Source organism: Lampetra fluviatilis, chromosome 45 (genome assembly GCF_964198595.1).
Source record: "Lampetra fluviatilis chromosome 45, kcLamFluv1.1, whole genome shotgun sequence".
NCBI lineage: Eukaryota > Metazoa > Chordata > Hyperoartia > Petromyzontiformes > Petromyzontidae > Lampetra > Lampetra fluviatilis.
The window spans coordinates 891,998-904,777 of record NC_136319.1 but is presented as its reverse complement, the minus strand read 5'-3'; the positions used below and the strand labels follow the sequence as shown (position 1 = coordinate 904,777).

At 45.4% G+C, this 12,780-nt stretch overlaps 1 protein-coding gene across 2 annotated transcripts in view; it reads left to right on the top strand.

Moving 5' to 3' along the window:
* Positions 1-12,504, top strand: part of LOC144947461 (uncharacterized) — a 34,244-nt gene extending 21,740 nt beyond the window's left edge. Inside the window, exons 2-6 of one of the 2 annotated variants that reach the window (XM_078876693.1) lie at positions 6,005-6,100; positions 6,329-6,562; positions 10,628-10,650; positions 11,999-12,016; positions 12,272-12,504. In XM_078876693.1, the coding sequence (XP_078732819.1) occupies positions 6,005-6,100; positions 6,329-6,562; positions 10,628-10,650; positions 11,999-12,016; positions 12,272-12,446 (546 nt within the window). In that variant the 3' untranslated portion in view covers positions 12,447-12,504. The remainder of the gene's footprint in view (positions 1-6,004; positions 6,101-6,328; positions 6,563-10,627; positions 10,651-11,998; positions 12,017-12,271) is intronic. The other variant, XM_078876694.1, reaches the window with a different exon arrangement.
* Positions 12,505-12,780: the final 276 nt, after the last annotated feature.

The window sequence follows — 12,780 nt, the reverse complement described above, 5'->3', positions numbered from 1 at the left end:
TATCCTGGCATCAAGGTCCTGTTTCTCAGCCTCATAGCTTTCCAAGGCCCATTGCGTCAACCTGACCTCCCTCTGGGGCCTTGAACTCCCTTGGTCCTCTTGAGGCAGGATGGGAGATCCTGGATTGCTTGGTTCACCTTCTTCAGCATCTCTCCTTGCTGAACTGTGGCTTTCCATGCTGCGATGCTTGCAGCACGATTTTAATGTAGACTCGTTGCAGAGCTCCTTGCTTGTTGCAGGCTGACTGCAGGGCTGGCTGCAGAGCTGGCTGCAGAGTTGACTGCAGGGCTGGCTGCAGAGCTGGCTGCAGGGCTGGCTGCAGAGCTGGCTGCAGAGCTGGCTGCAGGGCTGGCTGCAGAGCTGGCTGCAGAGCTGACTGCAGAGCTGACTGCAGAGTTGACTGCAGGGCTGGCTGCAGAGCTGGCTGCAGGGCTGGCTGCAGAGCTGGCTGCAGAGCTGGCTGCAGGGCTGGCTGCAGAGCTGACTGCAGAGCTGACTGCAGGGCTGGCTGCAGGGCTGGCTGCAGAGCTGGCTGCAGGGCTGGCTGCAGGGCTGGCTGCAGGACTTCTTGGGAGCTTTAAGAAAAGTATCTTTTTACTATCTCGGCCTCGCTGTGCGCTGCGTTGCACCGCTAGTCGAGTAGATAACCATGTGTTCAATAAACCCTCGGAGCCAGGATGACCGTCCAACTCCGATCGTCATTTATTGATTGTAACAGGTAAAACTGGTGAGAAAACAGCATCTGTTATAATTCGGAAACACCCACACAATGAACACCACAGCATCAGAACATTGTCTCAGATAACAATAGATCCTGGAAGGACCAGGCCCCCACATTACCCCTGAACAACTAGACAAAGGCACAAGCTGGTGCGTTGCATACAGGCACGTAGTGTATTCATCCCACTGCACCCCAAATGTACAGCATTACACTTAACACTAAACTGTGGATGAGATACTTCGTCATCACTCTCAGGATCGCAACATAGGCACAAGTCTGACTCGACCTACTAAATCACAAGTAACATCCACAATAAGGAAAGTCACAGGCTTCGTTACTAACTAGGCCTCGTATTTACTACAACAACTTAACGGCACCATAAAGGCATTTACATTGCTATAACGGTCATTCCAACATTACAACAGCATTTCCAATATTATAGGAATATAAACAACTTACAGATAATGCTTCTTAAGCTCCCACAATGGACAAGTGCGGCTGTGGTCTCACTGAGATGTGATGCGTGCCGCCATCTTGACTTATCTGTGTAATGGCTGACGCCCGCGTGGTACAGTGGAAATCTAACATCGTCACTTCCTGGTCACGTGACCAACATTAGCATAAAAAAAACAGGAACTTCCTGTGAACGCACGCTCCACATCTGCCGTGAGGCAAGACACATGCGGTGGCTGGGCATGCGGGCTACATGACTCGGGCAACACAGCCTTGCCTGCCGGAGGAGCTCACTGATGGGACTTTGTCATTATCTTTCAAGGATTTGTGAGCTCCTCACACAATGCAGCCTGGTTAAACACAAGATGGATCATAGGCAGGCCATCCTAAATGTTTCTAAGCAGCTAAGATGTTCCATTAGGGGGATCCAAGTTTCGCAAGCGTAGAGAAGGGAGGGAATGACCGTGGCCGAGAAGACCTGGAGCTTCATGCGGAGCGAGAGAGCAGGTAGCTTCCACACAGTGTAACGCCGCCGATGAAAAGATAATGGCGCTCGACTGATTTGGAGTGAGACCTCTGCTGTTAAACCGGAGCCGGTCATGAGCACACTGGCCAGGTATGGGAATCCCGGCAATCTCTCCACAACTGCCGCATCACCAATTTTGAGTTGTGGGGGTGGATTGTTCGATGGTACAAAATACCCAGGCAGGTGCTTAGTTTTGGTGGGGCTGATGGTAAGGCCCCACCTCTTAGTGGCAAGCTCCAGGTTGAGCAGCAGTGAGCAACAATCACCAGAGCATCGGCATACATAATATGGTTGAGCAATAGGGAGGCATCCCTTGACCGCACCCAGGCATCGATCAGCCTCCCATTGTATCTGTACCATATGGTAATTCCTCGGGTACAGCCATTGAAGGCTTGACGAACTACGTGCTCAAAAGATATGTTAAATAATATGGAGCCAGAGGACATCCCTGTCACACCCCAAGGTGTAGAGGGAATGGCTCTGACTGATGGCCACGTAGTTTGACGCGGGGCCGCTCACCATCATGAAGGTCCTTAAGGATCGTGAGCAAAGTTTGAGGGACTCCGAAAGCATGAAAAACAACCCAGAGGCCAGGCCTACTGATGGTATCATCGGCCTTGAGCAGGTCAATAAAGCACATACATTCACTCACACGCACACATGGACCTACAGACACGCAAAGAAATGGACTTACACTGACTACATGGAGCCATGCACACAAAGCAACTAACACAGACTGCCATGGACTGACACACACAGACATATCGACTCACACACACAAACACATGGACTTACACACATACACATATGTACTCACACACGCATAGACATGCACTTTAGATACACACACATGGAGTTACACACACACATATCGACGTACACACATACAGCGACTTACACACACACATCAACTCACACACAGACATACGTGAACTCACACACACATTGACGTAAACACACATGTACTTACACACACACATCGACTAAGACACACACATGGACTTTACACACACATACATAGACTGACACACACATTGCCCTCCACACACATAGACATATGGACTGTGACACACAGACATCTACTTTTAGATACACACACATGGATTAACACACACGCATCTGCTGACACACATAGACACACAAACGCACATTGACTTACACACTCAGATGGAGCCATGCACACACATCGACTCACACACACGCATTCACTTAGACACACACACATCGAGTGAAACACACACGTATGGACTTACACACACATGTGGACTTACACACACACAGCGACTGATATGCACACAAATGGACTGACACACATACAAACACTTGTACGTGTACACACACTTGGGGCGTTGTCCGTTTGAGAAAGACAGACACACACATGGACTTACAGACAGACATGGAGCCACACACATAGAAACCCATCGACTCACATGCACAGAAACATTTTCATTGTAATATTTGTAAACTTATTTGTTTAATAATAGTAAACAATAAACCTTCAAATCTTAGCGAAAGATGCAATAAAATTGTACTTTACATTGGCGTGGTGACGTCTCGTCCCGTGCAGAGCCCGCGGCCTCGCCTAGATTGGCAAGCCGGAGGAGGTGAGACATTGCCAGGCTGCGGGCTGGGCCGCTACCCCCCCCCCCACCATCCCCCCGCCCGAGGCAGAATAATACAGTACTATGTAAGTGCTTTATTAATATTAAATTAATATCTAAGGACTTTATAGCAGTGACTGCACGCATTGGGGTGGGGGGGGGGAAGAGGACATCACACTGTGAAGAGAAATCGGCAGCGTGATGGGTATATTTATTCCATGTTAAACGCATAAAATGAAATGTCCCCCGTGAGCTGGAGCGAACGCACATGACTTGGCAGGGTCCGCCCTTCCCAGGCAATTGTCGTGAGTTGGTACGGTCGATGTCGTGCAATAAGTAAATAATTAAAATAAGAATGCCACTAATTTGTTAATTAAACGACTTTAAAATTTACGGACGTGAAAACGGAATAGCCTATTCCCACCACGGGGCTTAGGGCGTGCCGGCTGGCAAATTATTTCGGTCTTAAACCCCTCCGTCCGAGAGCCAAATCCCCCGCAAGCGCGTGCGCATGGAGACTTTTATATATAAGAGAAAGAAAGAAAGAAAAGAAGAAGAAGAAAGAAAAGAATACCCCTGTGAGCCATGCGGCTCTTAAGTCGGGTGCAACCGCAACAAACAAAATATGAACTCTCAAAGCGAAGACGCGCAACAGAAACATCCTGGATAAACCAGCAAATCTAAAAAAAAACGCTGTGCAAAAATCCCAGTGTGATACAAATCAAACAATAATAACCATAACACAATTTAGATTAACCATATGTTTTCGAAATCACCACAATAACGCTATAAAAACAATGTAACAACAATAATCATAGGAACTGTGATTTAAATGTAACAATAAACGATATACTGTTTATAACATGTACGACCAAACTTGCAGCCAGAGCTGGCAGCATGACACTCCCAGTGTATGATGTGTGAGTGAGTCAGTGGTAGTGTGAGTGAGTGTATGATGTGTGAGTCAGCGTATGATGAGTGAGTCAGTGTATGATGTGTGAGTGAGTCGGTGGTAGTGTGAGTGAGTGTATGATGAGTGAATTAGTGGATGATGATTGAATGGGTCAGTGGTTGTGTGAGTGAGTGTATGATGTGTGAGTGAGTCAGCGTGTGAGGTGAGTCAGTGTATGATGTGTGAGTGAGTCAGTGTAAGATGAGTGAGTGTATCACGGCCTCCTCCACTCGGCTCCGTCTGCCGCCTCGGCTCCGTCGGCTCCCTCGGCTCTGTCGGCTCCCTCGGCCCCATCGGCTCCGTCAGCTCCCTCGGCCCCGTCGGCTCCGTCGGCTCCCTCGGCCCCGTCGGCTCCCTCGGCCCCGTCGGCTCCCTCGGCTCGCGCCTCTCACCCACCACAAACGGCCCCGCCAGCCACTGGGAGCGCGCGCTGGGAGCGCGCCTCAGGCGGCCATCCCACATTGTGGCCTCCTCCCCGTCATCGCGGCCTCCTCCCCGCCATCACTGCCTCTTCCACGCCATCATGGCCAAGAGGCTGCGTCATAGCAGGAGCTTCTCCTCGGCCGAGAGATGCGAGGAGAGCCGCTGCCTCCTGCGGGGCCACAGAGGCCGCACGCCCAGCGCCTCATCCTCCGAGCCCGAAGCGGCCCCGGCCTCGGAGCTCGAGCTCCGGCCTGGCCATGTCGAGCCGAGCCCCGCCGCCGAGCCAGGCGAGAATGAGGCTTCCCGGGCACCAGGCCGCAGCGCTGGGACACCACCACGACCACTGTCACCCCCTAACCCCTCATACACTCATTCCCTCACACACTCCCCCACACACTCATTCATTCCCTCACACACTCACCCCCTAACCCCTCACACACACTCATTCCCCTTCTTACTCCCTCACAATACTCATTCCCTCACACATTCGCCACACACAGAAGGAGACACAGAGAGAGACACACACATGGGGGAGAGATACAAAGAGAGACAACAACAACAACCGCCATTCGCCACTAAGTGGCGGTGACGTCACCACGACGCTTGTGCTAGGCCATGTGCACCTTGAGGCCACGTGAAGTGTCGAACGCCCGCTGGCAGGAGGTCACGGGGCAGACCCAGTTGCCACGGGTCGACTGACCGAGATGACCGAGATGACTGGCTGATGCACCACCTGTGCCCCCTACTGTGCCAACTTGCTGTGCTTAGCCACCCGGCGCTCCGCTCGTTGTTGTGAGCGTCGCTCCTCCGCCCTCCGTTGTTGTTGGAGGGCGACTGCCTCCAACTGCCCAGTAGCGTCCTTCACGAGCCTCCTCCACTGAGGCCGATCTTGACACCGCTGGTACCAGTCATCGGCAAGTCCACTCAGCTCCACGTCCTCCTGTACCACATCACTCCATCTCCCCTCTAGCCCGTCCCGCGCCCGTTTAGCCCCCTCGAAGAGAGACACACACAGAGACACATACATACATACAGTTTGTATGAATGTATGTTTGACTTCTTTGGTACCGTACTTAGTCAACCGTGTGAATCGGAGTTGCGGGGGAAGGATAACAAACTAAACTCAAAAAGCCGTTCTAAAGAAAGAAGTTTTCAATTTAGATTGGTTAAAATTGCGTAGCTCTAGTGGCTTTCTAATATCGAAAGGAAAAGCGTTCTAGATGGCCGCAGAAGCACATCTGAAAGCGCACAATGTGGTGACCATCTGCTGCTGATGATGACGCTGATGATGAAAGTATTGAGCACGTTTGTTCCTCTACCCCACGCAGGAGGAGCTCAGACTCGAGAAGACGAGGAGAGAGGAAAACAAGAAGACAGCAGCATCACATACTCAGTCGCTCAGGGACGACTACCGTCGCGTGCAGGTACAGAGAGAGATGGCAGCTTCACGACTCCCTCTTATTATTCGCCTGTGAATTGTATTAAATTGAATCCCGTTATTAATTATCATTGATACGTTTCATTTCCCCCATGCTTGCATAATTTAAGTCTACTGTATGGATATATAGTGCTGTAGAAATGATTAATGATTTCACGTTGAACTGTGTTAAATGATGAGCGATTCTGTAATGCATCATCGCATCTCTGTGTAGGAGTCTCTGCGTGGGATCAAGGAGGGGATCAGTCGAGAGTATGAGCGCAGGTGGGAGCAGCTGAGGGAGGAGGAGAGGGAGGCGCTGGAGCGCGTAGATGAGGAGGGCCGCTTCGTGCTGTCCCGCATCCAGGCAGATATCGCTCGCTACGAGAACAGAGTATGCGGCCTGGAGCGGGAGATCAACCAGCTGCTCGCTGCCCTCGCCATGCAGGACCCACTCTCCTTCCTGCAGGTGGCCCCACCTCCATTCCCTTACAGCCTTGGTTTATCAGACAGTTTGTCTACAACCAAGAGAGGGTCACAACTCAGTGAGGCGTTGACATTGTAGGCATTTTATTTCAGTGTTTTTCGATATTGGAGGAATCTGTGGTGTCCATAAATAGACACAAATTTGCTTCAGGGTGACATTATTACCTGAATTTGTCCAGTACAACCTCGCCGTTTGCCTCACCTGATATGGAGGAGGTTGTGGGTTTAACCCTGACCTTGATGATGCTTGCTCTTTATTTGGAGTCTGTGTATCTCTCTCTCTTTCTCCCCGTGGTTGTGTGGATATTCATGCGGGTCCTCCAGTTTTTCCCTCCATATTTATAATCAACATCACACGTTTCTAGTATTTTGTGACTTATTAATGTCCACATGATAAGCTACTACGTTGAAATATCATTTGTGGCCAGGTCGCTACTGAAATAGCTCAGTCGGGCTTACCAGGTAAAAAAAAAGTGTCGTTTAATCATAGCTCCAAAAAAAATTGAACATTATTTAATAAAAAAAAATTAGGTGCTGGACTACCGTATATACATTCCCGCATATAGCCCACATACGCATATAACCCGCAGACGCATATACCCCGCAAAAATAGCGTTTTGTGTAAAAAAAAAATCAGATAGCCCGCACCTCCATATACCCCGCATGCATTCATATATTTAACGTCGTCACCGCAGCTTAATTCCATCATATTAATACGAAGTTTACATTTGTAATACATTCCACTATCAATTGTTAACATTAAAATCATAACGTGCACAAAGAAAACAAACTAACTGGAAAAGAGTGAACTTAAAACAGTAAATAAGTAATTCTAGATTTGAAGCTTTCGTGACTGCAATGATTAATATTCTTAGGTTTTTTTCGGTAAAGTCACGTAGGTAAAAACATTAAAAAGTAAAATAAAATAAAAATAAAAATCACGACGTTTCGGAGGCAACACAAGCTTCCGTCTTCAGGTGGTATCGTCACAGCTACGACAGCTGTATCAAGTAAATGAGAGATTGCAGGAGTTACCACTGCGTTTATATAATGGTTGGAGAAGGTGGTGGGGCAAGGGCCGCATACTTATTATTAATATGGTAAGGTGAGGTTTGAGACTAAGAATAGACTGCATAACAAAGGCTGAGCCTTTGTTATGGAGAGGTGCGGTTTGTGACTCAACCTGTAACAAGAAGACCACCACTAAACATGGTTAAACAGTAATGGTTGTCTGTCAAATAAGATTGGCAAATAAGTGTAGTTAAATCTTTTTTGCATGGTTAATCACATCTTTCCAATGATTACTCAGTTTGTAACCGTCATCACGGTTGAAATTATGTCTGTGTTTGTATATTTGTATGGCTTCGTGTACAAACCTTTGATGGTAGCCAGGCGGTTTGCAGAGAAACTTGGTCTCGGAAAATACAATTTCATGAGAGCCCACCGAGTTGTAGTAATGATCGGCAACGGCCGAAGAATCAGTTCTGCCGTGTTTCAGATCTGACTTGTGCTCGCGGACACGATCAGAAACATGACGTTTCGTTTCTCCAATGTAGCAATCACCACAAATGCAACTCAATTTGTAGACTCCAGGATACTGTAAGTCAGGAACGACATCCTTCACAGATGGAATCAGATCACGGATTTTATGCACTGTACTGAATCGGACTTGGATCTTATGTTTGTTTAGAATTTTGGAGATCTTTTTGGTCACGCCTGCATTTGTGGTGATTGCTACATTGGAGAAACGAAACGTCATGTTTCTGATCGTGTCCGCGAGCACAAGTCAGATCTGAAACATGGCAGAACTGATTATTCGGCCGTTGCCGATCATTGCTACAACTCGGTGTGCTCTCATGAAATTGTATTTTCCGAGACCAAGGTTCTCTGCAAACCGCCTGGCTACCATCAAAGGTTTGTACACGAAGCCATACAAATATACAAACACAGACATAATTTCCACCGTGATGACGGTTACAAAATGAGTAATCATTGGAAAGATGTGATTAACCATGCAAAAAAGATTTAACTACACTTATTTGCCAATCTTATTTGACAGACAACCATTACTGTTTGACCATGTTTAGTGGTGGTCTTCTTGTTACAGGTTGAGTCACAAACCGCACCTCTCCATAACAAAGGCTCAGCCTTTGTTATGCAGTCTATTCTTAGTCTCAAACCTCACCTTACCATATTAATAATAAGTATGCGGCCCTTGCCCCACCACCTTCTCCAACCATTATATAAACGCAGTGGTAACTCCTGCAATCTCTAATTTACTTGATACAGCTGTCGTGGCTGTGACGGTACCACCTGAAGACGGAAGCTTGTGTTGCCTCCGAAACGTCGTGATTTTTATTTTTTATTTTATTTAACTTTTTAATGTTTTTACCTACGTGACTTTACCGAAAAAACCTAAAAATAGTAAATAAGTAACATATGCAATAAATACACATAACTGGTAGATAAGTAAGTATAGTTTAGCACTGGTAGATTGCGCACTGCGCAGAACTATGGTACGCCGTCGCCTCGCCCCCCCCCACCTCTCTCTCCCCCCAGCTGCCCCACCCGCCAACCCCCACCTCTCTCAGCTCTCCCGTCGCCGGTAAACAGTGCGTGCACTTCAAACATTGTCGTTTAATTGTATAAACAATTCATTTATAACGTGATAACATGTGCAATTTTAGTGTGAGTGGTTTATTCAGCAGTGCTTTAGTCAAAGGTAAGTGTTGCATAGTGGATAGTCCTACCATGTCACACGTGTAAAATATTTTTGGGATATCCCGCACCTCCATATACCCCGCAGGGTCTTGTTTTGTTTGTAGAAAGTGGTATACCCCGCGGGTTTTTGCGGGAAAATACGGTAGATCTGTAAAGAGTGGTTTTGTCATCTGTAGAGGTCTGTTGGTGTTCAGTTAAACAAATCCTGTTTTTGATGAAAAAATAAGAATAGGCTTTACGTTTTCTGGAAAGAAAACAGGTGGTAAGATAAGAATAGGGTTTTCCCCTTCTTTCTGGAAACAAAACTGAACCCTTTTAACAAGGAATCATGTCTGCATTAACCACAATACTTGTGGTCAGAATGCAAACAAAAAACATACTCTGATAATATATGCATTGTCCTTTAAACTGATTGGTCCACACCAGAGACTGCTTTCTTTTGAACGGTGTTAGACCAGAGGATGCCAGAAGGCTTACAAAGACAATGCACTATCAGAGTAATGACCACAAGTATTGTGGTTGACGCAGACATGATTCTTCGTAAAATGCTTCAGTTTTGTTGCCAGAAAAAGGAGAAAAACCTATTCTTATATTTTGGTACTGTAGATGCTCACCCGGGTCTCTCATTACTCTGATAGTGCATTGTATTTGAGCTGTACGCCTTTTGGCATCCTCAGAACTAACACCGTTTGAGATGAGGCTCAAAGAAAGCTATCTCTGGTGTGGACCAATCCGTTTCATGAACAATGCATATATTATCAAAGTATGTGTTTTTGTTTGCATTCTGACCACAAGTATTGTGGTTAATGCAGACATGATTCCTCGTACAAAGGTTTCAGTTTTTTGTGCCAGAAAAAAGGGGAAAAACCTATTGTTATAGGTGGTAAGATGTTCAAACACCATATCTATATGTATCGTAAGGTATAAAGTCTGCACTAAACACACATAATTGTGGCTAAAACATGCAAACAAACATGTTCTGATAATATATGCATTGTCTTTGATACTGTTTGGCCTACACCAGAGAAAGCCTTAATCATGGCCTTGTCCCTGCACCAATGTTAGAACAGAGAACGCCAAAAAGTTAAAAGTACAAAGGCAATGCAAGTATGAAAGTTGTAATAGCTCATGTTGAGCAGTGATGCCTTTATTGCCAGAAATGTAATGCTTATTTTTACCTTAATAATTTTGATACTTGCATGAAGGTTCCATAGATAACCCTGTTTTTCACTATTTTCAATTTTCAGGTGTTTGTTTATTCCACGATGTTGCATTACACTGTAAACAGCAGGTGACTTTGTGTGGAATGTGGGTTTGTATTTTTCAGGATTCCGTGCATGAGAAACTCAGGTCAGTACCAACCCAGACTCAAACCCGAGCTCTCTCTGCCACCTAGTGGGCTAATCAGTGAACGGTCGTGATGTGCTTTGTAATACACGATATTGTATGTCGGCAGTTATGCCAACAAGGACATTCAATTGATTTTGATAATGGTGAGGTTTTCTGTATAACTAGTTACGATTGGCCAAGACTAATTATATAATGTATTGAAATTGATATGAATGAAACACAATTTAACCATTCTGATTGTTACAAGCTTAATGCTGCTTAGAAGCGTATCATCAAGTAAACTCCCTGTTTAATTGCATGCCTATGCAGGTCTCCGTACGTCGATTAACTGTGACTGAATGTGTATATAGCTACTGTCAACTGTACTGGTTGGAGGTACAAGACATTAATTAAAAACTAACTTAAAAATAAGCATTTCATTGTACGTTGAATAACTGTGAGGAGCCAATAATCTACACTGCGTTTTCTCTTAGATCAACATAATGTACAAACACTATCAATTATGGATTTTCATTAATTGTGAATAACCCAACTAATAGGTACAGGATATTCTCAGATTAACATAAACCATTGTAATTTATATAACTACATTAACCTCTCCCATCTTCACACCTGATAGGCCCACATTGATGACATCACCTTTACTCCCTGTATTTAAGACCGAAGCAGAAGGAATTCCTGACAGTTTTGGATATTGCCTGATGAAGCTAGTTGTATTCACCAGCAAAATGTTGTACTCTAAATGTTGTCGGTTTACTCTCCAACACACCGGTGTGCTGAACTAGTAACGAATTGGCATATTTTGTTTACATACGTGGCCTTGCAGTCACGAAAACTTCAAATCTAGAATATTTTGTTTACGTGACAAAACTTACGAATTGACTGTGTCGGGTAGTGGCGGTTTTAACGCCACATTTATATTTACGTGATCTAACCCAAAATACATTTCATATGGATTATGGCAGTATATTTGGTTTGTTTCATTTTCAAACAAAGTGATTCACGAATCTCTCTAAAATCACTATCAATCATCCAGATATAATTTATACCATATATACATTGTGTACATTACCATTATTTAACTAAATTCCTTAATGAGCATATTAACCTTTACTAATAGTGAATGACCACATTCCTCCTTAACCCCAGCGTTAAGTCTAATGTTACTCACAGGCAGTGACCGAGATGTGAACCGACTTACAAACTTCCACACTTATGACGAACTGCCATAAGACATTATTTTTAACCATCCGACTTATGAAGCTTATGAACTGAACCGCAAAACAATTTTATTCGGTGGAGCCATCTATTCCGATGAGACTAATTTCGCCCCCTTCTGACAAGAAAGCCAGTATGAGGACTCAAGGTAAGTGAAATTAAAACTGACATTTTTCACTTTACTTTATTTAATGTTTTATTTACTATAGAGTATAACGGTATTATTTAGAGAAGTAGAATATTAATTCTTATTTATGAGTGTAACAATGCTTCCCTTTTTGGTTGAACCATCACACATATAATAACACTGATCGTATGTACATTTAAATATTGAGCTCCGACATAAGGATGTAGAGGGACTGCACCCTTCATGGACTCCATGTCCTGTGCTCTGTGAGTGCAGGAGCTCGGACTTGCAGGGCATTCAGGATGCCCCTCCTCCCACATTCAGTCACCAAGAGCTCACAGAGTACATCTCACTAGGAGGAGTGAAGATGAAGCTCATGGCTCTCGTGTGTGAGTCTCTCTTTGTGCTCGACACTGATCTCTGTCAACATCGTTCATTACAAACACAATGATCCAGACCAGCACTGCTCAGTAGGCGAATGCCCTTTGGTTGTGCCAGATGACATTGCATAGAGACGTATGGCTTAAAAAAAAAGCACTAAACATATTTTTTGTCAGGCTAAGCCCACGGAGCTATTTATCGCTTTTCCAGAAGCGACTTTGTTACAAATTGTATCTCAAGGAAGTGGATTATCACGCGGAAATTTATAGTAGCAGCATGTTTCTAACTGCGGAGCGACAAACCGGAAGACCTGGAGAAATATCCACATGACCAGGAGGAGGACATGCACTTCAAATATACAGGTGTCGGGATCGAACCTGCGACTTCCTGCATACTAGGCGAAG